Source organism: Myotis davidii, unplaced genomic scaffold (genome assembly GCF_000327345.1).
Source record: "Myotis davidii unplaced genomic scaffold, ASM32734v1 scaffold449, whole genome shotgun sequence".
In the NCBI taxonomy this organism is placed as follows: Eukaryota; Metazoa; Chordata; class Mammalia; order Chiroptera; family Vespertilionidae; genus Myotis; species Myotis davidii.
This window is the reverse complement of record NW_006383007.1, coordinates 4,487,509-4,510,489: the sequence shown is the minus strand read 5'-3', so window position 1 is coordinate 4,510,489 and position 22,981 is coordinate 4,487,509. Positions and strand designations below refer to the sequence as shown.

The 22,981-nt window shown below is 42.5% G+C and overlaps 1 protein-coding gene across 1 annotated transcript in view; it reads left to right on the top strand.

Moving 5' to 3' along the window:
• SCD5 (stearoyl-CoA desaturase 5) overlaps nt 1-22,981 on the top strand; it is a 70,363-nt gene that overhangs the window by 7,271 nt on the left and 40,111 nt on the right. The window contains exons 2-3 of the mRNA XM_006778228.2: nt 4,416-4,546; nt 22,375-22,580. Of these exons, the coding sequence (XP_006778291.2) occupies nt 4,416-4,546; nt 22,375-22,580 (337 nt within the window). The remainder of the gene's footprint in view (nt 1-4,415; nt 4,547-22,374; nt 22,581-22,981) is intronic.

Genomic DNA, 22,981 nt, shown 5'->3' with positions numbered 1-22,981 from the left:
CCCTGACTGGTAATTGAACTGTGACCCCCTGGTCAACCACCAAGGTCAAACTCCTATTTTGCCTTTACCAGGTGGTTGAGGTTAACGGTCAACCACCAAGCCACAAGGGCTGGGCAGAATTCAGTAATTTTTAAATAACTGATTTATAGAGCTATAACTTATTCCATACAACCCATCTATTTCAAGTGTACAATTCATTGGTTTTTAGTATACTCACATAATTGTGCAATCATTACCAAAATCAAGTATAGAACATTTTTATTACCCTTTACTCCCCAAACCCTATATCCATTAGCAGTCATTCCCTCTCCCCCTGCTCTCTCCAGGCAACACAAATCTACTTTTTGCTCCTATAGATGGCAAATTGTTCCTAAACTGGGACTTCCCTTGGGAGAAGATTCGTATTTTAGGCTTGCGTTACTTACCTATTGCTACTGAGCAAACTACCCCAAAATTAGCAGCTTAAAACAACATACATTTATTTTCTCATAGTTTTTATGGAGTAGGAGTTCAGGTGCAGCTGAACTGGGTCCTCTGCTTTTAGATGCCTCTCATGAGGCATCATGTGTTGGTCAAGGGTCTTACCTGAAGGCTCAATTGGGGAAGGATCTGCTTTCACTCTCACTTACCTTGTTGCTGGCAGGACTCGGCTCCTTGAGGATTGTTGGACCGAGGGCCTCATTTCCTTGCTGGTTGCTGAGTGGAGGCCACCCTCAGCTCCTTAGCCAACGTGAAAATTTGCTAGGAAAATCATTGACTTATGATGGGGTTATGACCTGACAAATTCTTCGTAAGTTGAAAATATTGTAAGTTGAAAATGAGTGTAATACACTTAATCTACTGAACATTGTAGCTTAGCCTAGCCTACCTTAAGTGTGCTCAGAGAACTTACATTAGCCTGAAGTTGGGCAAATATTCTGAGTTTCATCTAAAGACTAATTGCCTTTCTCTTCTCACTAGAAGCAGGGGACACAGATAGGCATTTTGTACACTTAATGAGATACAAAACAAAAACAAAAACAAAATCCAAAAACTGCCAGCAACACTATATTGATTGTTTATCCTTATGGTCATGGGGCTGGCTGGGAGCTGCGGCTCACTGCCACTGTCCAGCACCACGAGAGAGTATTGTTCTGTATATCACTAGTCCAAGAAAGGATCAAAATTCAAAATTTGAAGTACAGTTTCTACTGGATGCATATAGCTTTTGCGCCATCATAAAGTCTAAAAATTATTAAGTAGGACCATCATCAGTCAGAGACCATCTGTACTTGCCCACTATTCTGCAATTTTGTGAATCTGGTTTCTATTGATCTAGTTCCTTTAGCTGTGAGCTATTAGTACTGCCAATTACTCCTTTTTTTTCAAAGTTGTGTTTGAATACTTTACTACCTCAGAGCCAGCTAGCAAGCATACATCAAAAACTAGTTTAAATGTTAATCTCCACAAAGATCATAGAAGAGAAGTTAGGAGCCCTCAAATTAGCCTTATCAAAATTGTTAATGTAACAGCCCATAAATTCTCCTATCTAACCCAGGGTTTTTGCAGTTTATCCTCATTTTGGCTCTGACCAGAAGGCTGTATGCGTTCTTTCTTAAAGGTTCTGCAGAATTTTGGTATCAGACATCCAGTGCCAACTAGCTTAAATAAGAAAAGGGAATTTGTGGTCTCACATAACTAGGAGAACTACTAGGGTGGCTCACAGGAGCAGAACTATAGAGCTCCAGGGCGTGCAACCAGTGGCTCCGTGCGAGCAGTTCTCTCTGAAGCCCTTGTTAACATCTCATCATCTTTCTGTCTCTTTTTCTTGGCCTCATTCTTCACTGTTGCAATCACGCCTCCTATGTGACTTTTAGTTTTTCAGCCAGAAGAGAAAGAAGGGTTGGTTCTGGTCTTTAGTCCCAATGATAGGAAGACGGGATACTATGCTAGGCCAGGCCTGGGCCACATGGCCATATTCCTGTGGTCAGAAGAAGGACCACGGAAAAAAAACTACTGCTCAGTACAGGCTCTGGCTCAAGCCCATTGTCAGTGCCCCCTACCCCAGGCATAGACAGATTAACCTTGTAAGTGATCCCTGAAATATTCAAAATCCCCGAAAAGGAGAAGACAGTGCCATAGGCTATGGTAAGGCCCTGCCTGGGAACTGTGGCTTGGGGGAATTCTGTTTTGGGTTTTCACAGAGTCTTAGAATTCATTTCATTGCACCCAAGTTCCACTGTCTTACCTATTGGTAAAATAGAGTCACAGTGAATTTTTCCAGTATTGATTGTACTTGTTCCCTAGCTACGTGACAGTTGAAAAAAAGTTATTGATGGGGATGTGAAGGCCAGGGATGAATGGAAAATAGCTGCCCCAAGGTGGGGGAAGTGAGGGCTGCCCTTGACCGGAATCAAACCTGGGACCCTTCAGTCCAAAGGCCGATGCTCTATCCACTGAACCAAACCGGTTAGGGCCTATTTGTAATACTTTAAACAACAAAATAAAAAATAATAAAATAATAAATAATAATAAAATAAAGAAAATAACTGCCCATTTCATGGGCTTATGACCAAGGTTAAACTCCATTAACAAAAGAGGCCAGAGCCTGGCCAGCATTGATCGGTGGTTGAGGGTTGACTTATGAACCAGGATGTCATGGTTCGATTTCTGGTCAGGCCTATGCCTGGGTTGCGGGCTCAGTCCCCAGTGGGGAGTGTGCAGGAGGCAGCCGATCAATGATTCTTTCTCATCATTGACCTTTCTATCTCTCTCTCCCTCTCCCTTCTTCTTGTATAGTTATAAAGCACCTCTATTATTGGAATTTTTTTCCAACATAAAATATTTTTAAAAGAGGCCAGAACTTTTTATTTACTACTACTCTCTGTGATTTGTGGGCATATTGTTGATTTTTGTTTTTAACCTTTCAAGTAAGGAATATTTGACAAGTTTATGAAATTCACATGTATTCAGAGACTCATTAATCTTAGACCCATGGGATCTTGGATTGAGATCAAGATCAGTCAGACTTGACTTTTAGAAGAAGTAATGTTGTGCTCCCTTTAAATATGTATGTTGACACTGGAGTAATCCTACTAATTCTTTCAAGGAAGTACTACAGTGGGGTCTCTGTAGGGAACTCCTCCGGGTCTAGGACCCTTCACAGTTACTTGGGGATGTACTCACAGCTGATCACTTGTTCTTTGGTGGTTCTTTATGGAGGGCCCTGACTGTGCTAAGTGATAGAAACAATTGTGTAAGATAATCTGCCTGATCCTACATACTTAGAGCTGGTTTAGGGTTTTGCCCCAAGTAAGGAAACAGCTCACTTCTAAAATTTAGATTGGGATCCAGTATTCAGGATGGCAGTGTAGAGAAGATAAAACCTACTTGATATCTCTCAGAAGCCAAGGGGCATGTAGAAGGTGGGAACTTGGTTCTTGGTTCAGACAGACTTGGGTTTGACTCTTAGCAAAGACACCCCCTAGCTTTGTATGGGCACATTGCTTGAAAATCACTGTGAAAATTGTTATAACCTTAGGAATCATGATTTTTTGGTCCCTGTGTGTCCTCTGTCCCTCATGCACTTATGACCTCTCCCAAGTCTCCATACACAGAGCAAACCACCACTACCACCTAAGGGCAGGGCATGAGGTCTTCAGCAGAGACTTTAGAACCAGGGTGACATGCAGGATTTACATGCAGGATTCAATTCTCAGAGATCCAGTTCCTCAACTGCAAAGTGAGACAGTAACACAGGTTGTGAGGGTTAGAGATGATAATGAGCTTTTTAAAAATTGGTTGGCTTTTTAAAAATTCCTTATCTGGCCATCTCTGTGAGTCCAGGCCATGGTGGCAGTTTAAGTGAGGGTCTCTAGAAGACAAATCTTAGCTGTCCCTGATGTCAGTGTTTTCCTACTAGCCCTGAAGCCAGACTTCATTGCTTTTAGTTCTGGCCTGCATGATTTCCTTTAAACCAAGGTCGCTGGAGCTATGATAATGGGCACTGACACTTGGAAATATGCTCTTCAGATAACTCATCCTGGCATGTTGCCAATTAAGAGGCAACAGAGAGATCACTCTCAGCCCCACCGAGGGCGGATGTGTAAGACTGAACTACAAATGCACACTAATATGGTTGTGATTTTGCATCAAGACTGGCAAGAGACATTAGCAAAGAAAAGATTTGTTTGATATAGAAAAAATGATGTTCAAAGGTCAAAGTTTCTTGAGGAAGGTTCTCTTTGCTTCTGTCTGGTACCGGAAAGCTACAAATCAATAAAACGTCTGTGTTTTCCCAAGTTATTCATTCTTCGTATCGCAGATTCTTCCCCTGACACCACTGCACGTGAGTTCCTGTTCAGGAGAAGAAAAGCATGGGGATGTTTAAAAGCTCTGTGCCATCTGCTGACATTCTCCCTGCTTGTGCCTTGCAGCCTACTTCTGCTTCCTCCTGACTGCTCTGGGTGTGACAGCTGGTGCCCATCGCTTGTGGAGCCACAGGTCCTACAAGGCCAAGCTGCCTCTGAGAATATTTCTGGCTGCCGCCAACTCCATGGCTTTCCAGGTAGGGATGGTGCACATTCCTCCACACACATTCTAGACTCAGTGCTCTGGCCCCAAGCACTCCCTGCCTCTCCCGAGTTTTAGCATCTTGGAGCTTTACATACTGTAAAATGTCACCTGGGGACTGCATGGCTCAAGACATGCTGAACCACAGAGGAGGAAGGAGATACCTTCCTCCAGAGTCCAAGCCCTCCATATGCCCTGAAACCCTCTATTTTTGTCCCGCTCTAATGAGAGCCAAGTTCGTGCTGAGTATGCTATGTACATATTGCATTTGATCCTCCCAGTAACCCCATGCATTAGGTGCTGTGTGTTCCTGTTTGACAGATGAGGAAACTAAGGCTTAACAAAGTTAAAGAAATACTTTCAACAATAAAGAATTATTTAAAAAACCAAAAAGAACATAGCCAAATTATATGACTCAAAAATGGAACATCTAGAGTAAGCAAATTCGGGTCTGATGCAAAGCCATTACTCCTACAAAATATACTTTTGAGGTCCCCCTCTAAGTTTGTAGTGGAAAGTTCATTCAATATGGAGTCGGAAGACTCAGGATTTGAGTCTGTTGGTTGCTAGTTGTGTATCACTTACTCATCTCCAGTTTCTTCATCCGTAAAAATATGAATGTGACTTCACTACCAGAGCTGTTACGAAACCATTGAAAATTTCAAGGAGCTATTACAATGTAAGAGAGCATCATTTACACTGCCCTGGGATTGGGCCGTCATTCTCAGGACTGTTCCAGTCCTAGGCTGTTTCCCACCAGCTGGGTCACTTTCTGAGCTGCTGGAAGTTTGGATGGATCACGGATCTCTGTTTTCCAGTTCCTCCTCTGATCCAGGCAGGGTGAGTGGAACAACTTGTTCTCAAAGTCTCTGCCCATATATGAATGCAGATGATTCCAGACCCATTGAATTTTCACCCATTGGGAAGAAATGGCAATTCCCCAAACTGCGTTAGGATCCAAGGAAGCAAGTGACCCAGAAGCCGCTCTGTGACTTCAGCCTTGCACGTCGCATGGCCACCTCTGCAATGGGCCTCCCGTCCCTGTAAGACAGCCTGACCTTCAGCATTTCTCTGCATTGCTCTTGTGTCTAAGAATCTGAATCCCTATTTAAGGCTTCCCTCCTACAGTTGGAGCATTCGTAAAGCAAATAGGATCTAACACAATAGGTCGCGTAGGGAGCACAATTCGTATTCTGAACACCTACTGGTTATAATTCAAGCACAGTCGGGAATTAGAACCGCGGTTCCCGGGTAGAAGCTGTTGGGCACAAAGGAGTGGTTGGCAGCTTCTTGGTTTTATGTTTTGTTCACCTCTGGCATTGTGAACTGCGCTGCACTTTGTTTTGACTTCAACCATCTTAGTTCAGTCTTGTGCTCTTTCATCGTTACAGTGAGTTATAATAATAATAATTTAGAAACTCATTGACTCAGGTCTTAGATGCCATTTAGGACTTAACTCAGTAATTTTCATTTATTTTGTTTAAGCAGCTTACTATTTTTAGCCTCCAATTATACACTCATATAAAGCACCTCTGTTATTGGATTTTTCCCCCAACATAAATAACTTGAAGTTGAGAGCCTAAACCTCTTTCCCACTGAAACTATTTGTTTGTAACTCAGTTTTTTAGAACCTAAGTTTCCTTAATAAAATGTCCCATAATGGAACATCACACGGTGATTTTAAATTTACTTTGGGGAGAAAGTTCATTGTAAGCCCAGGTTCTGGAATAAGTTCTCAGCTCTGCCATTTGCTATATGTGGGCCTTTGTACAGGTCTCTGTTTCTTTAAATGCATAGGGAGCAGGGTAATAATACCTACCTCACAGAGTTGTTGGGAGGATGGAATAATGAGCAAAAAAATACCCAGATTATAGTAGCACTCAGAGAATATCCTTACCCCTCTTCTTTATTAGAATTGGCACACCATCTCATTCATTTCTGTATTTTAGTGCCTATCATATGGAAAACCCTCAATGATTGTTTGTTAAATGAATGAGTAGTTTTTTAAAATAATTTTAGAAATCATCAAATTGGAACTATGCCTACATGTCTCAGGGCCACATTTGTGGTGGATTTTTTTCATTTAACAGATATTTATTGAGCACCTACTATGTGGCAGCCACTGAGCTAAGCCACAGTGGGTTTAATGATTAGCAAACACACAATCCTTGCCTTCATGGAGCCTTCTATCTAGTGGGATATAAGAATTTCCATAGTTTCCCAGTGGAAATGTCAGTGCTCCATGGGTCTGGGGTTTTATAACAATGTCAGTTAGGACGAGTGAGAGGTACTTGTAAGATCAGCAAAGGGCCAGCTCCCATACAATGCACCACTTAACCATAGGAACAGAACCACCTGGGAAAGTAAAAAAATGTGCTGTGATCTTCCAGTCTTAGGGTATTGACCTATAGCTCTGACTTAGTGCAGAGCCATTGATTTAGTTTCCCTTTGATGCCCCCCCCCCCGCCCTGGATTTTTAAAGATAGTTTCAAGGGCTCTCTTCTGCTTTCTTCCATCAAAATGGTCATGCCTTTTGCCAAAATGGACAAATGCCATGGTCATCTCTAAGGATCAGCAGGGCTTTTTCTAGATGCTACACACAAGATCTTGATCATCAAAAACAATCTTCTTGAAATTGGGACTTAGACATTTGAAATTCCCTTTTCTCTTTCTTTCATACACAATGTATGTACTGGGCAGGGGGCTCTAGTGAGAAAGGTGGAGGTACTTCTGGTCTGAAAAGATGTCTTTCCACTGTTGTCTTTGGGTTTTCCTAGAGACTTCTTCTTAAAAAGAGATTAAGGCCTTCAGTTCTTTCATTTGAAATCCTGTTATCATCCAGGAGCGCTGCTGACATGGAGATAAGGGGAAGCCTCCTATGGCCCTATGATTGGGTTTCAGTCGTGGTGGTGAGCCTGAGTTGAGTATTTCCCTCCCTACAGGTTAGTCAGGCTTTGGTAAAACCCAGTGGAGTGGGCTCTGGTAAAATAGTTTCTCTTGAGAACAGACCTCACTAAGGAAAATAGAGAGCTCTGTGCAGAGCTGACATTTCAAAGCGGTTACTTTTCTCCTTTTCCTGCTAGAAGAGCAAGGGAATTTTTCCAGCTATTCATGGTGAGAACCTGGTAGGGCCCTTGGAGGTAAAATTCATGAACATGTGGAGCCCCCTAGGACTGAGCCCTCTAGGAGTTTTAAATTATCAAGCTTGTCCACAATAAGCCTCCAGTAATTCATCAATTACACTTTAAAGTATTCCTGCCAGTTCTGGCTTTTGCTCCTAGGCGTCTGCTTCCAGTAGGCTGTGATTCTCTGTAGCTACCTGTTTGTCTCTCTAGTTTTGGGGGCAGCAGTTTATCTGTGATCTTAATTCTCTGATGGATCTAAGAATTGTTGATTTTCAGTTTGTTTGGCTTTTTTTTTTCTTGTTGCAAGGATAGGAGTGACTACTTCCAAGCTCTCTGCACGTCAGACCAGAAAGTGGAAGTTACAGTGTGATTTGTGAATATGTCAAGTGAATCACATGGTCATGGGCTATGAACTTTGGCAGGAATATAACAACAAAAACAACACATTTTGAGTGCTAACCACACGCCAACATTTCATGAAGTACATTAGCCATCTGACAGCACCCCTCCAAGTAGATATTGTATTGTCCTCATTCAATAGGAGATAAAATGAAGACAGAAAGAGGCCATGTAACCTGACCAAGGACATACAGATTTGACGACAGAAGGGGACCCAAGTGCAGATGGCTTGACTCCAGAGGTCACTTCTCACTGCTGCTCTAAGGCCTCTCCCAGGGTCCAGGTGTACCTGTACCCTTTCATTTTGCAAATACACCTGGGCTAAGCATTGTTCCCTGCAGTGGAGAACAAGACGGGTGAGGTGTCTGTCTTCAGAACCTGTATCTTACAGTGTGAGAGAGGAGCAAATAAATAAGTAAGCAGAAGAATATGAAGAATTTCAACACGGCAGTGTGACAGAGAGTGACAGGGAGGCAGCTTCTTTAGAGAGGATGGTCCGAGAAGACCTCGCTGAGGAGGTGACAGTAGAGCTGAGACCTGAGGGAGGGAAGAGGTAGGGGGAGAGCATTGCAGACCGAAGGAGGAGCCAGAGCAAAGTGGGAACAAGTATGGTGCGTCCAACGAAGAGAATGGCCAGTGTGGCTGGTTCACGTGAGAGGGGGACAGGGGCCACCCCAGTGCAGGGCTCTGTTGGGCATAGCAAGGAGGTTGGATATTGTTCTAAAAGCCATGGAAAAGCACTGCAAGATTTTAGGGGTGTGACATGGCCTAATGTATTTCCATGGCACAAGGAGGACTCAGACCATGGTCATGAGAGCCCACAGACGTTTGTGCCAGATCAGGATCGTAGACAGCCCCACGCTGGGTCTCTGGGTGTGCACATCGAGGAGGGAAACTTGGCAATGATGAGGCGAGGCTCTGGAGGACGGCTGGTGTTCGCAGCAGTGGGAGCAGTTGGTTAGGAGGACAAAAACCTGGGCAGGACACTATTGCCGGCTCGAGAACCCTGAACCTTACGTGGCTCTCTGTGCAGGTTCTAATGCTCACTGCAGACATCCTGTTTCAGCACTTGCCGCCTTTTCTAACCACAAGCCTAGCTTCGGATGCACAGCCTTTCTTGGGCACGTCAGAAACAGGCTTGCCTTTCTCTTTTCAGGCTGGGTGGATGCTGTCGGTTTCCTCCTCCTGTGTAAACAGGCAGCAGCAGAGGTGGTTCTGACCTTGAGGCCCGGAGAAGCCTTCCCAGGTGGTTCTGGAAGGTCGCTTGCATGCCTGCCTCAGTGTCTCCTTCCACAGCATTTTGCCTCCTGGCACATTTGGAAGTCAAGTGGAAAAACAAATAGCTTGGCCGTCTTTGAGCAACTCCTGTGCTCATGGTGATGGTGATTTATGGAGTCAGTAAAGCATTATTGTTGTACACACACTGCTTTGTAACTCCGGTATTGGCGGTATTGGCGGAGACTGACAGATGATGGGGTGGAGGTGGGAGGTGTGTGTGTCTGAGAGAGAGAGACGGGGGGGGGGGGGAGAAGAAACTTTCCCAAGGCTGCTGCAGGAGGCACACAGTATTTTGGCATTTTCCATCTGTGCTTACCTGGCAGCATTAACTGTACTTTCTTCCAATAAAAAAAATGTACCATTAAAATGCCCCACCCCCAAATGTCTCACTTCCTTTTTTGTTGAATCTAGATCAGTGAAAGCAGGTGAGATGAATGAAATCACCTCAAAGGAATGATGAGGTGATAGCCCAGGTAGCCTGAGAAAAGAGAGAGGTTCCATAGAGGACACAAGATGAGCAGGGTTAGTCTGCCTCTCATGTTACCCCACAAATATAGCAGAAATTACACTCTGTACACAGATAAATCCCTTAGCATTTCAAGGTGATTAAATTTTAGTAAACAAATATATATAGTAGTATATATGGGCCACAGAGTTTTTATTTAAAGAAATACTTAGTAGAGGGTATTTTATTTATTTCTATTGATTTTAGAGAGAGGAAGGGAAGGAGGGAGGGAGGGAGAGAGAGAGAGAGAGAGAGAGAAACATTGATGTGAGAGATATACATTGATTGGTAGCCTCCTGCATGTGTCCCGACCAGGGATCAAATCCCAAACTTGGGTATGTACCTGACCGGGAATCGGCCAGGGCTGGAGAGTATTTTTGTAAACAAATAGCTACAAGATTTTATATGTTGATCCGGCTCTACATCTATATTGAAAGAAAGGTACGCTTGTTTAAGATGAATTCCACATGCAGTCCTGTTAATTTGAAAGCTATTCTGAAACGTATTTCCAAGGTAACAGTTTCATAAAGAAGATCTTTAGAAGTGCTCAGGCAGGACACCTCTTTAACCCTGCTCTCTCCCCTGCCCATCTCTTTCTTTTCTAGAACCACAGGAGGTCGGAGCTGAGGGACCTTAGAAGTCAAGTCTCATCCCTTTTCTGACACCTGAAGAACCTAAGGCCCAAATGCCTGTGCTTATTTTTATCCATTTTCTCACATTGTCCCCACAAATGTTTGTGGGTGTGGAAGGAGCCTGTGTTGCAATGCAGTTCCCTGTCAAGCTGTTTCTCCCTGTACCTGCCACCAGTCACCTGGGCTGAGATAGCAGTTGACACTGCTTATTCTTTTCCGTTGCTCTCCTGCCAGACACGCTTACGTTGTTGCTCTCTAGGTTTTCCAGCCCACTGATTATTTTGCATTTTGGATGATTTCTCTCCCAGTTGCCATTATTTGTATTTTTCCTAAATCAAATCTCATTGTGGTAATTTCTATTAATATTTCTAACCTCTGTATTATTTCTCTGTTCTCAAAGATGTCTGCAGCACCTCTTAATTTGGTACCAATCAACAATGTTATTAACAAAACGTGTACGCCCTGTTCCCAGTCATTAATGAAGATGCTTAATAAAACTATTAGATCTAACAGATACATTGGGGCCTTCATTAGCTACCTCCTTCCCCTCATTAGATATTGAGCTGTTTTGTTGGGGTTTTTTTGGTGTGTGTGTGTTTTTTTATCTCTGGTCCTTGTTTATTGGAGTTCAGGCTTTTCCATCGTCCTGTCTAGTTCCTTGTAGCACCAACCAGAGGTCTTGTCACAGGAATGTTTCAGGAATGCTATGTTACATGCCTTTATTAAGCTCCAAAGATATAATAGCTACAGGAGTCATTGAATAAACCATTTTAATTAAAGGTAAAATTTGCAAAAATGTCAAAAAAGGGGGAAATTTCTACCCTTGCTTTTAAAAACTTTTTAAAAAAGACGGACACACCTGATTATCTTCACATCCTATTGACTCTACTATAACTTTTTGTGTACATCTGCTGGTTCATTCTCTTTGAATGTAAAGGTGCATAGGCCACTTGTGAGGAATGGCCCTAGTGCCTGGCTGGCGTGGCTCTATGATTGGGTGTTGACCTATGAGCCAAAAGGTCACACTGTTTGATTCCAATAGGGGCATATGCCTGGGTTTCGGGCTGGGTCCCCAGTAGGTGGCATGCAGGAGGCAGCCAGTTGATGATTCTCTTTCATCGTTGATGTTTCTATCACTCTCTCCCTCTCCCTCCCACTCTGAAATCAATATAAATTTACTTTTTTAAAAATGGCCCTAGTCATGAGGAGCCATTACAATCTGATAGAACTTGTTAGACTCGGGCATTATAAGGAGGGACCTTCGTAAGACAGTGTGGACTTAAATTGCTCAAAACTTTCATACCGGCTCTTGTGCTGCAGAGATATGAACAGGGGCATTAAGATAAAGCCTACAGGAAGAGATGTTAGCTCTTGAAAGGTGAAAAGGATTTATTTGCATAGGCAAGGAAGAAGGAGGGAGGTGTTAGGGAAACACTGGAACACAGATGGGGAGAGAGGCATGATCATGACATACTGTTTGGGTCCCTGCGCCCGAGTGAAATGGTCTGATTGAAGAAGGGTACTGATGGGGTGCAGTGTGCAAATCCAGGTACCTGCACTGCTCTCACTAGATGTCGCTCACACATCTCAAACTCAGTGTGTCCAAAGCCAAAGTTGTGACTCTCCCCTCTCCCCCAAAACTACTTCTTCCTTTCCCCACCAGAAATCTGGGTGTCATCCATGGTTTCTCCATTTCCCTAATCATCCCTCATCCAACCTTTTAGCCTGTCTCATCTACTGCTAAATTATATATATTTTTTCTTCTTGAACCTGTATTTTCTTTTTTAAAAATTTTATCTTTATTGTTGAAAGTATTACTGATGTCCTCTTTTGCCCCCATTGACCCCCTCCACCCTGCACCTGCCCACCCCCCACAGGCGTACCGTACTGTTGTCTGTGTCCAAGAGTTATGTATGTAGGCACGTAAGTTCTTTAGTTAATCTCTTCCCACTGCCCCCTTCCCTCTGAAATTTGTCAGTTTGTAAATTGTACCTTGAACCTGCGCGCTTCTCATCCATCCTCAAATCCAAGCCATGATCCTTTCTTGCCTAGATTACTGCAAAAGCCTCATCAATTGGTCTTCCTCTTACAACACTGGCCGCTGTCCATGAAGACAGACAGAGCTTATTGAAAATCAAGCCACTAACAAGAAAAGAAAATCTTTCAGCGGTTTAGCGTTGCATTTGGAATGAAATCAGGCCTTGTTACTGTGGCCTAGAGCAGGGGTGGGCAAACTTTTTGACTGGAGGGCCACAATGGGTTCTTAAACTGGACCGGAGGGCCAGAACAAAAGCATGGATGGAGTGTTTGTGTGAACTAATATAAGTTCAAAGTAAACATCTTTACATAAAAGGGTACGGTCTTTTTTTCCAATAATTTTATTCATTTCAAACGGTCCGGATCCGGCCCGCGGGCCGTAGTTTGCCCACGGCTGGCCTAGAGGGCCCTGCATGATCAGGCGTTTGCTTACCAGTGTAGTTTCCACCCAAGTGGATGTCCTTCCATTCAATTCTGACACTAACCAGACAAGTGAGTGTCAGATCCCACAAGTTAAAGCCTCAGTCCTTGTTGTTCCTACATGATGGTCCTTGCTTCAGATGCCAGCCAACTGGGGGAGGGGGGCTCTATGCCACCTGTACCTCTTACTGACTGGCTACAAATTTAAGGGTTCACACGATTACTTCAGGTTTAATAATTTACTAGAACAACTCACAGAACTCAAGAAAAAGTCATACTTATTACAGTTTTACTAGAAAGAATACAAATCAGGACCAACACATAGGGTAGGGTGTGAGAGGGTCCCTCGTGCAGTTTCCTTGCTCTCTCCCTGTGGAGTCAGGGTTCGTCATCCTCCCTGAACATCAGTGTGTTCATCAGCCAGGAAGCTCCTCCAAGACTCAGTGTGAGGGTTTCTACTGCACAGGTGTGATTGATTAAATGACTGGTCATGTGATTGAACCCAGTCTTCATTCCTCTTCCCCTCCCAAAGTGCCAACGCTCTAATCACATGGTTGGTTTTTCTATCTAGGAGCCTCATTAGCATAATAAAGACAGTCCTATCACTCAGGAAATTCCAATGTTTTCTGAAGATCTGTGCCTAGGAACCAATAGGGACAAAGACCAGATGTGTTCTTTATTATACAACTAGAGGCCCAGTGCATGAAATTTGTGCACTGAGGGGGAAGGGTGTCCCTTCAGCCCGGCCTGTGCTCTCTCACAGTCTGGGACTCCTTCAGGGGATGTCCACCTGCTGGCTTAGGTGGAGAGCCCCCTCATAGTCCAGGACCCCTTGCTCCTTACCGCCCGCCTGCTTGCTGTTCCTTAGCACTGCTGTGGAAGCTGGAGAGGCTACCGCCACCGCCACTGCGCTCACCAGCTGTGAGCCCGGCTTCTGGCTGAGCGGCACTTCCCCTGTGGGAGCGCACTGACCACCAGGGGGCAGCTCCTGTATTGAGTGTCTGCCCTCTGGTGGACAGTGCGCATCATAGCAACTGGTCGTTTTGCTGAAAGGTCGCTTAGGCTCTCATTATATAGGTACCTTGCAGACTTCATCTTGCACCACTCTTACTTTAGAACATGCTGGACTTCTCTTAGCTCCCAGACTGTCAAGTCTATCGCTCTACCTGAGACAATCCCCTTCTTCCTTCCTCACTCCTACCTGACTCTTCTTAACCTAAAGATTCCTGATTGGAAAGTCCTTGCCTTGCTCAGTGTCTCCTTTGTTATTCCACATACTCTTGGGCTTTATAGTATTAATCCCAGTCTGAAATGATGTTGACTTTGTTTACTTGATATTTGTCTCCATGAAATATACATTCATTGAAGATGTAACCTTGATTGTCCTGTTCCTTCTTCATCTCCTAGCACATCTGAACAGTCAGTAAATATTTGTCAAGTTAAAGAATAAAGTGGGAAAGATAAGAATGATTAGCCCTGTTGAAGCTCTTTGCTAAGGAGTGTTTAGACTTGATGAGAAAAGTAATAACAAAGAGGTTTTCAGATTAATAAACAAGAGAATGATAGGTGTTTGGGGAGTATGTGCATGAGCAGTATGGTCTCAGTATATCAAATGTATTGCGGAGGGGGAAAGGACTAGAGGCAGGAGACTTTGCAAGACTATTAAAGGAATGCATGTCAACTGATAAAAGCCTGAACAAGGGTAGTGGAAGTGGAGTAGAAAGTGAAAGTTGGAGATTTTTTAAAATGCCTTTGACATTTTTCTTTTTAGTTTTTACTCTTTATTTGTAGACAGCTTCAAACTTACAAAACATGGCAAAAATACCATGAAGAACTCCTGTATACCTTCACTCAGATTTACTAATTGTTAACATATTGCCTCATTTGCTTTATTGTTCTCTTTCTCTCTCCATTATGTGTGTATATACATTCTTCTATGTTTTTTTTTCTGAATAATTTGAGTGTAAGTTATAAATACCATGTCTCTTCATCCCTAAATACTTCAGTGTGTATTTCCTAATAGGAAAGACATTTTACATGAACACAATACACATACCAAATCAGAAAATTTAATGTTGATATCATACTATATCCAGGATCCTAGTCCAGGAAACAATTCAGAATCCTACATTATAATTCGCAATGTCTCTTTAGTCTCCTTTCATCTGGAAGCGTTTACCAATCTTTCTTTGATTTTATGATGTTGTTATTTTTATAATGTAAAGACCAGTTATTTTGTAGAATGCTCCTCATTTTTTATTTGCTCACATTTCCTCGTAACTACACAGACTGTGCAGTTTGGGCAGAAATGTTACCTCAATGATCTTGTGTCCTGAGCATCAAACAAGAGGCCCATGACATCACTTTGTCATATTTTTGGTGGTATGAACTTCGATCACTTGTTTAAAGTGGTGTCTACCCAGTTTCTCAATGTAAGATTACTATTTTCCCTTTTGTAATTAGTGAATGACTTATGCTGAGATACTGTGAGCCTATGTAAATATTTTTTCTTCATCAGCCTTTCACCCAGTATCTTAGCATACATTGGTGATTCTTGCTTGAATCAGTTATTGCCATAACACCTGCAGAATGATGATTTTCTAATTCCATAATCCCCTCTAGATTTGTTGGTTGGCATTTCACATATGTATGTACACATGTATACATTTACTATGGGCTCGTAGATTCTTATTTGTTAAATAGATTTTAGTCTGTAATTATTATTCCTCTTAATGCCTCAAATTAATAGTCACATGACCCCAGTTTGTTCAGTGGAAGGCAAAACAAATGGACTCCTATGTCCGTTTTGACACATTTCTATCATTTTTAGAGCAATTTCTTATTTTCTGGTACAACAGAATATATCAAGCTCCTCTGGTGTTTTTCCTGCCTTAGTCTTGGCACCAGAGTTCTGACTCCTTTTACTGGGTATTTTAAAACCAAGATCTGGGAGCAAGGTGTATCCATTGCTATTGAGTGGTCATTGTTTTCTAGGTTCTTTCTTCCCTGAAAATTTGACTCACTGAGTGACGGAGATGTAGCTCAGGAGACTAGAACAATGGTCAATATCTCTACCAAAAAAACCTTTAAAACCCAAATTAGGAAGGCTCACAGAAGGCCAACTTGTCTACCAAGAGGACTCCCAAGCCATTTTTAAAATGTGGTTTTTTTAAGTATAAAAGTCTTATTCAAATACATTCTCGTTGTAAATGATTTAATAAAAGAAAATATGATTAAAAAAATACGAAACACCACTTTCATTCTTTGCCATTTTTAAGTGTTGTCAGCAAACACCTTTTAAACCACTAAAGTTGGCTTTTGAACACTTACCCAGTTTCTAAAACCTCCCAGGCCGAGGGGCATGTGAAGGCCAGGCTGCAGGTGGGGACTTGTTCTCCCGCAGTTACAATTTGCCAGGTGGTGTAGACTGCTGCCAGGCCCTTTTTGGGGACTTTCTGGGTTCTTCTTACAGATGGTCAGTGTTGTCTGGGGGGAAATCAGTGCTGACCCAGTATTGACAATGGGGAAAGCACCAAATGTTCTTCACTGTTTCAATAGTACAATGTTGGCATCTGAACTGGAGGAGGTTGTATTCAGACCCCAGAGACTGAGATACGTCACTTTCAAATGAGCCTTATGGTCCCTAGAGAGGAGAGGCAGCGATGTCTTTCCCTCTTTGACCCCCTTGATGGAATGACTCTTATCCCAGATGTCTTCCACTCACAAGACACATGCGTTCTACTCTAAAACCTGCCTGTTCAAGCTGACTTGTTAGTCGTTGATGCTCCTAGAGTCTTTTTCACTATTGATTGGAAACAAAGATGTATTATGAGTACAAATTATATTCTTCAAAAAATTGTTTTAATTGAACTTATTGGGGTTACATTGGCTAATCAAATTATACAGGTTTCAGGTGTACAATTCTATAATCCATCATCTGTATATTGTATTGTGTTCACCACCCAAAGTCAAGTCTCCACTGAATGGAGCAAGCTAAATACTGTTTACATTTAGCCTTTATCTTGCTAACTAGTGGAAATTATGTGGGCTTTATTTCTTTTAAAGTATATTTTTTTATTGATTTCAGGGAGGAAAGGACAGGGAGAGAGAGATAGAAACATCAATGTTGAGAGAGAATCATTGACCGACTGCCTCCTGTACTCACCCCACCAGGGATCGAGCCCACAACCCGGGCATGTGCCCTTGACCAGAATCGACCCTGGGACCCTTCAGTCCGTGAGCCGAAGCTCCATCCGCTGAGCAAAACTGGGTGGGGCTATGTGAGCTTTAAAAGACAGTTTCCTCTATGGCCATTTAGAGGACTAGACTCACGAATTTCTTCTGAACATAGAAGGAGGTTGGGGAGAAGTACTGACTGAGAGGGTGGCTTCATCATCTGCTTCGGTGGAGCTTTTGAGATTGATTACCTTTGCTCAAGCCCCAGATAATACGCAAAGGCTGTGCTTATGGAGAAAAACCACCACATGATCAATTTCAATTTCTACAGCCCCAGCAGGTTCCCTGTTTCGGGATATTATCTAGGATGGAGAGTGAAGTAATAAAGACACAAAACACAGGGCGAGTTTAAGCAAGGGCACGTTGCTTAAAGTCACACAGGTGAGGTGTGATTAGTTGGTTAGTGTTAATGTTGATGTACAGATGTATTACTGGATTACTGAATGAATCTTACTTTTTCATAGAGTTTTTCCTAATGGGCTGATGGCAGAAGCTGGGTTGCTTTGATTCAGGAGTATGGAAACTTAAAAATAATTGTTTCCCCATTTTACAAAAGAAAAACTTGTTTTTATAAAAATTTAGAAAATACAAACTAAAATACAAAATTAAAAATCACCCACCATCCCACTTCCTAGAACCATTATAAACAAGGTTGACTTACATTCCTTTATTTTTCCTATGCCCATATACACATTTTTATTAAAAATGGGTCCATTCCATACCTACTATTTTGAAAACTACTTTTCACTTAAATTCGTTCCCTGTCATCTCTCTGTGTCAGTGATACAATATCTTTTTTTGTAAATTCGTTTTTAATACAAAACCAAGAGATGCTCTTGTTAAAAATTTCAGAGTATAAGATAAAATGTAAAAGTATTTCTCCTCATCTCCTATATCCCAGTCTCACTCCCTGAGGTAACCCTAAGATCTTTTTCTTAATATTTCTCTCCAGAAGTTTTCTGTGTACAGACACACACACACACACACACACACACACACACACACACACGAAAAGTATTGAATTAAATAATGTATCTCGAGGTACTCAATCATAATCTCTTATGTGGAAATTCAGGGCTTTTCCTTGTTTTCATGGCAGTGACCATCTTTGTGTTTAAATCTTTGCACACACCCTGATTATTTCCTTAAGATAAAGAACACAAATTGTTAGATTTTACATATGCACAATTTTAACACTTTTAATATGTGCAGCCCATTTGCCATTCACCTGGTTTGTGCCAATTTCACACTCTTATCAGTAAGCAACATTGAATTTTTAAAACTTTTAAATTATTTATTTATTTTACTAGAGGCCTGGTGCACAACCAGTGGGGTCCCTTGGCCTGGCCTGCGGGATTGGGCTGAAACCGGCTCTTTGACATTCCCCCAGGGGTCCCAGATTGTGAGAGGACACATGTCAGGCCGGGGGATCCCCCTGGTGCATGATTGGGGCCCGGGAGAGACACGGAGGTTGGCCAGCTGGGGAGGGACTGAAGGAGGGCTCCAGGGCATGTCCAGCCGGTCTCATTTAGTCCTAATCAGCCGGACCCCAGCAGCAAGCTAACCTACTGGTTGGAGCGTCTGCCCCCTGCTGGTCAGTGCACATGATAGCAGGAGGTTGAGTGGCTTTAGCATATCATTAGCATAGTACGCTTTGATTGCTTGAATGGCCAACTGGTCGACTGGACTCTTTGCATAGTAGGCTTTTATTATATAGGAATTTTTAAAAAACTTTAAAAAGTATAGCACACGCATGGAAAAGCATACAAGTCATGAGTTAGAACTGCACTGTCCAATATGGTAGCTACTAGCCACATGTTGCTGGCTACTGAGAAATTTGAACTGTGGCTAGTCTGAATTGAGGTGTGCTAGAAGTATAAAGGACACACCCAATTTTGAAGAATTGGTACAGAAGAAAAGTAAAAGTAAAATATCTCATTAATAAGTTATGCTAATCATATATTGGAATGACATTTAAAATATGTTAAGTAAAATATGTTATTAAAATTAATTTTATTTGTTTCTTTTCATTTTTTAATGTTGCAACTAGAAAAATTTAATTACATATATGGCTTGTATTATATTTCTCTTGGACAACACAAAGTAGGACATGGTGTGGCTCCTCATGTAATAAAACCTACCACCTGAGCTGTGCAATCCTAATCTGCTCTCTTCTTCTTCTTCCGCCCCCTCACCTGCCTGTGCCTCAGTTATACTCAGGGCTCTTAGATCTAGGGTAGCTTCATTCTCTACTCCACTTCTTTGTCAGGAATGATCAATAAACATGTGGTGAAATGTCTTCTTTTGAAGGTAATGGGGTTATGTCTTAAGACTGTGATCTCCTAGAACCCACCGTTAAGTATAACGTCTAAGTTGCAAATTGAATGATTTGTTGATTTGTTAGGCTATGTAAGTCTTTAGGTTTCAGAAGTTGCTGCTGAGCTCAGTGTCATGGCCGTTATCAAAATGTGCACGCAGGGCATGAACAGACGGAATCCACATACTTGAGTGTCAGCTCATTGATGCGAGTTCACCATCTCTCTGTGCCTCATTTCTTTTTTCCTTTTCTGTGAAGCGGGGATGATGGGGTAGCCTACATAGTTCCAGACAAGAGTAATTAGCACTGTGTAAACACTGGGAGGAAGAGAGATGTCCAGGATATTGCCATGGCGATGGCTGGCTGTTTCCTCTCACTCCCACCTCCGGAGGTTTGCTTAGCCCTCTCTCCCTCCTCATCAGCCCTCAGCTTTCCCTTCTGCTCATATTGACTGTACCACACGCTCTAGGTGTACACAGCTTTTCATCAAACACAAATGCTGCTCACAGCTTGGCTCCCACTCCACATCAGTCCAGGATAGAAGCGGGGTGCAGATGAGTTGGAAGAAAAGGCCCCTGAGCGAGCATATGAATTTTGTTCCCTTTCTGCCCTATTGTTGGCTGACATCTTGTTCTTTGAGTCACTTTTTCACTGGAATCAGCTTTAGCGTTAAAAACAAAACAATAACAAAGGATTAAAAACCCACACATCCTAAGAGTATTTTTGGCTCAATTGTGTGCTTGATTATTTGGGATGTGGCCAAACCTGAGCTTCATTCCAATGTTACAGTCAAAGTGGCTTCTGTTGGGAAGGTATCCAGGTAGGAGGAATTAAAATAAATATAAATATCTCTGTTCCAGTTTGTCCTCATCATCATTCTTTTGTCGTTATATTATGCTTAATTTTGTGAGAAGAATGTTTCTAGCACGTTGGAACTCATCACTTAAAGTTTTCAAAAACTTGCACTGTGATAGATTAAAGAATCAACATAACCTTTTAACAAGAAAAAAAAAGGAAGATTTTTGTAAAAGATACACCCCCTCCTTGCCATTGAATTTGGAGACTAAGGGATACATCTCATTGAAAGGAACGTGAACGAAGGACTTTTTTGTTCCATTACTGTTTGCACTTAGTAGATGAACTTGAGTAAATGTCTTTTAAGCCTTAATTTTGCCATTTGTGACCTGGGGAGAAGGTTCCTCTTTCTTCCTATGTCCAGATGGGCACTGCAATAAAAGGAATAAACTAATGCAATAGGAGTAAGTTATTCTGGGCTGCAGTGGTCTTGACTGACATTTGAAATTTCTTCCCAACTACACACTCTTAGATTATAAATAATAAATGTATTCCCTCTTTCCCATACACTCTGTTTAAATATAGGTAAAATCCAAAGACCTCTTTTTCTAGCACAATAATCCAGACTGTACGTTTTGCTTTATACAAACTGTTCAGCACCCATTTTCTCTCTTTATATTTAAGCTGAGCATATACTTCTTAAGGTCTTTCTACCTCTTCTTTGGGTAAAGTTTGCTATACCCAAGGATTAAGCAAACTTTAAAAGTTTTCAATGGTGTTATAGGATGCACAACGTTGAGTAGCCTTTTAGTAGCACTAGGTGAGCCAGAGAAATAAAAAATTAAATGAACCCCATTTTGATTAAAATAATTGTTAGAACTTTTAGAATAAAATAGTACCCTTTCTCCTCATCAGCAGAATGAAGCCAATATCTGTGAAATAGCAGATTCTTAATGAAAACATGACTAAGTTCTGAATAGTATGGTATCAAACATTATTGTCTTATTTTTATATTTTTCAAAAAAGAGCTTATGTACGTACTATATAAAGTTTTTGTTTTATTTTCAGGTTAATTTTCCTATTAAATGTATTACTTCTAACCTAATTTGCCTTCTCAAAGTTTTAAAAACATTATCAGATAAAAACAAAACTGAGCACACATTAGAGACCTATAGACTTCACTGGCCCATGGCTAGATAAGGTGTCATTAGTAATACTACCCTAAATGCCTTTGGTTTTGCCCCTGATAGCTCACACAAGTCCTCCAGCCCCCGGGCACTATCCCATTCTCCCATCACAAGAGGGTCAACAGGGTGTGTCCCCCTGTGTGCCCGAGCCTCACCCTGAGTGTTTGGCAGAATCTGCTGGACTCTGAGGTTTCTCCTTCCGTGGGCAGCAGTCTCTCTTGGTATCCAGCCTGCCCCTTGGGCACTGCTGCTTCTTCACTTGGCGGGTATGGCCAGATACACCAGATTCCTCAAGGAGGCAAAGTCACCTCCCCTGCCTTTCTGTGACACGCTGTTCGAGCAGTTCGTAAGCAATGTTATTCGTGCCTTGGTACTTTTCAGTGATTTGGTGAAGCAGCTCTTTAAGTTTTTACTTGCTGGCTTCCTGCTCTCCATGAAGTTGGACAGCAAGGACATTAGAGATTGGGTGCGAGGGCAGAGAGGTCAAGGCCAAGAACCAAGCCCTTTTCATACTCAACCCCCAACGACCAAGACCTCATCCTGAGACTGGATCTCTCTTTTCTTCATGAATGATCTCCCCGGAGACTTCAACAGCCTGCTCCAGAACTTTCTTTCAGGTTTCCCCAATAGTTCACCCAGTAAGTCTGAACCTCCTGCAGTGGGCACACCCCAAACACAAGCTAAGATCCCCCTCTTAAGTGAGGATTTACTCTTGTTTTTATGGAAACCACCCCAGAAAAACCCCGGGGATTGAACGTGAGGCTGAGAATAGGAGCAAAGTGGAAGTCAGTGGTGAGGATGGTGAGAGGTGGGGCATGGGGAGGTTGAAATGCTTTCAAGAAGGTGCCAGGGTGCACTGTCTCTTTACTTAGGGTCTGCGTTCTCTCTGCAGAACGACATCTTTGAGTGGTCCCGGGACCATCGCGTCCACCACAAGTACTCGGAGACTGACGCTGACCCCCACAACGCCCGCCGCGGCTTCTTCTTTTCCCACATCGGGTGGCTGTTTGTTCGGAAGCACCGAGATGTCATCGAGAAGGGGAGAAGCCTTGATGTCACTGACCTGCTGGCTGACCCTGTGGTCCGGTTCCAGAGAAAGTAAGTGAATGGACACCACAGGGCTGTCCCTGGGGGCAGGACCAAGAGACAGGGCACAACGGACGCAGTTATATCCTCCAGTAGTTGCCCTCATGGCACTTTCTCTGATGATTCCATTCAGTCTTGTTAGGATTTCTCTGTGTAGTTGTTTCCTTTTGCTCATTAAGTTTTCCCTGCTTACACATTTGTTTTTAATTTAAAGTTTGAAATGGATTTCCCTTAAGGCATTGGTTCTCAACCTTGGCTGCACATTAGAATCACCTGGGAATCTTTTTAAAATCCTGATTTCTGGGCCTCATCTTCCAGAAATTCTGTTTCTTTGTTACTAATGTTGTGGCCTCACCCCATAACAAAGAAACAGCATTTCCGGAGGATGAGGCCCAGAAATACACAGTCTAGAT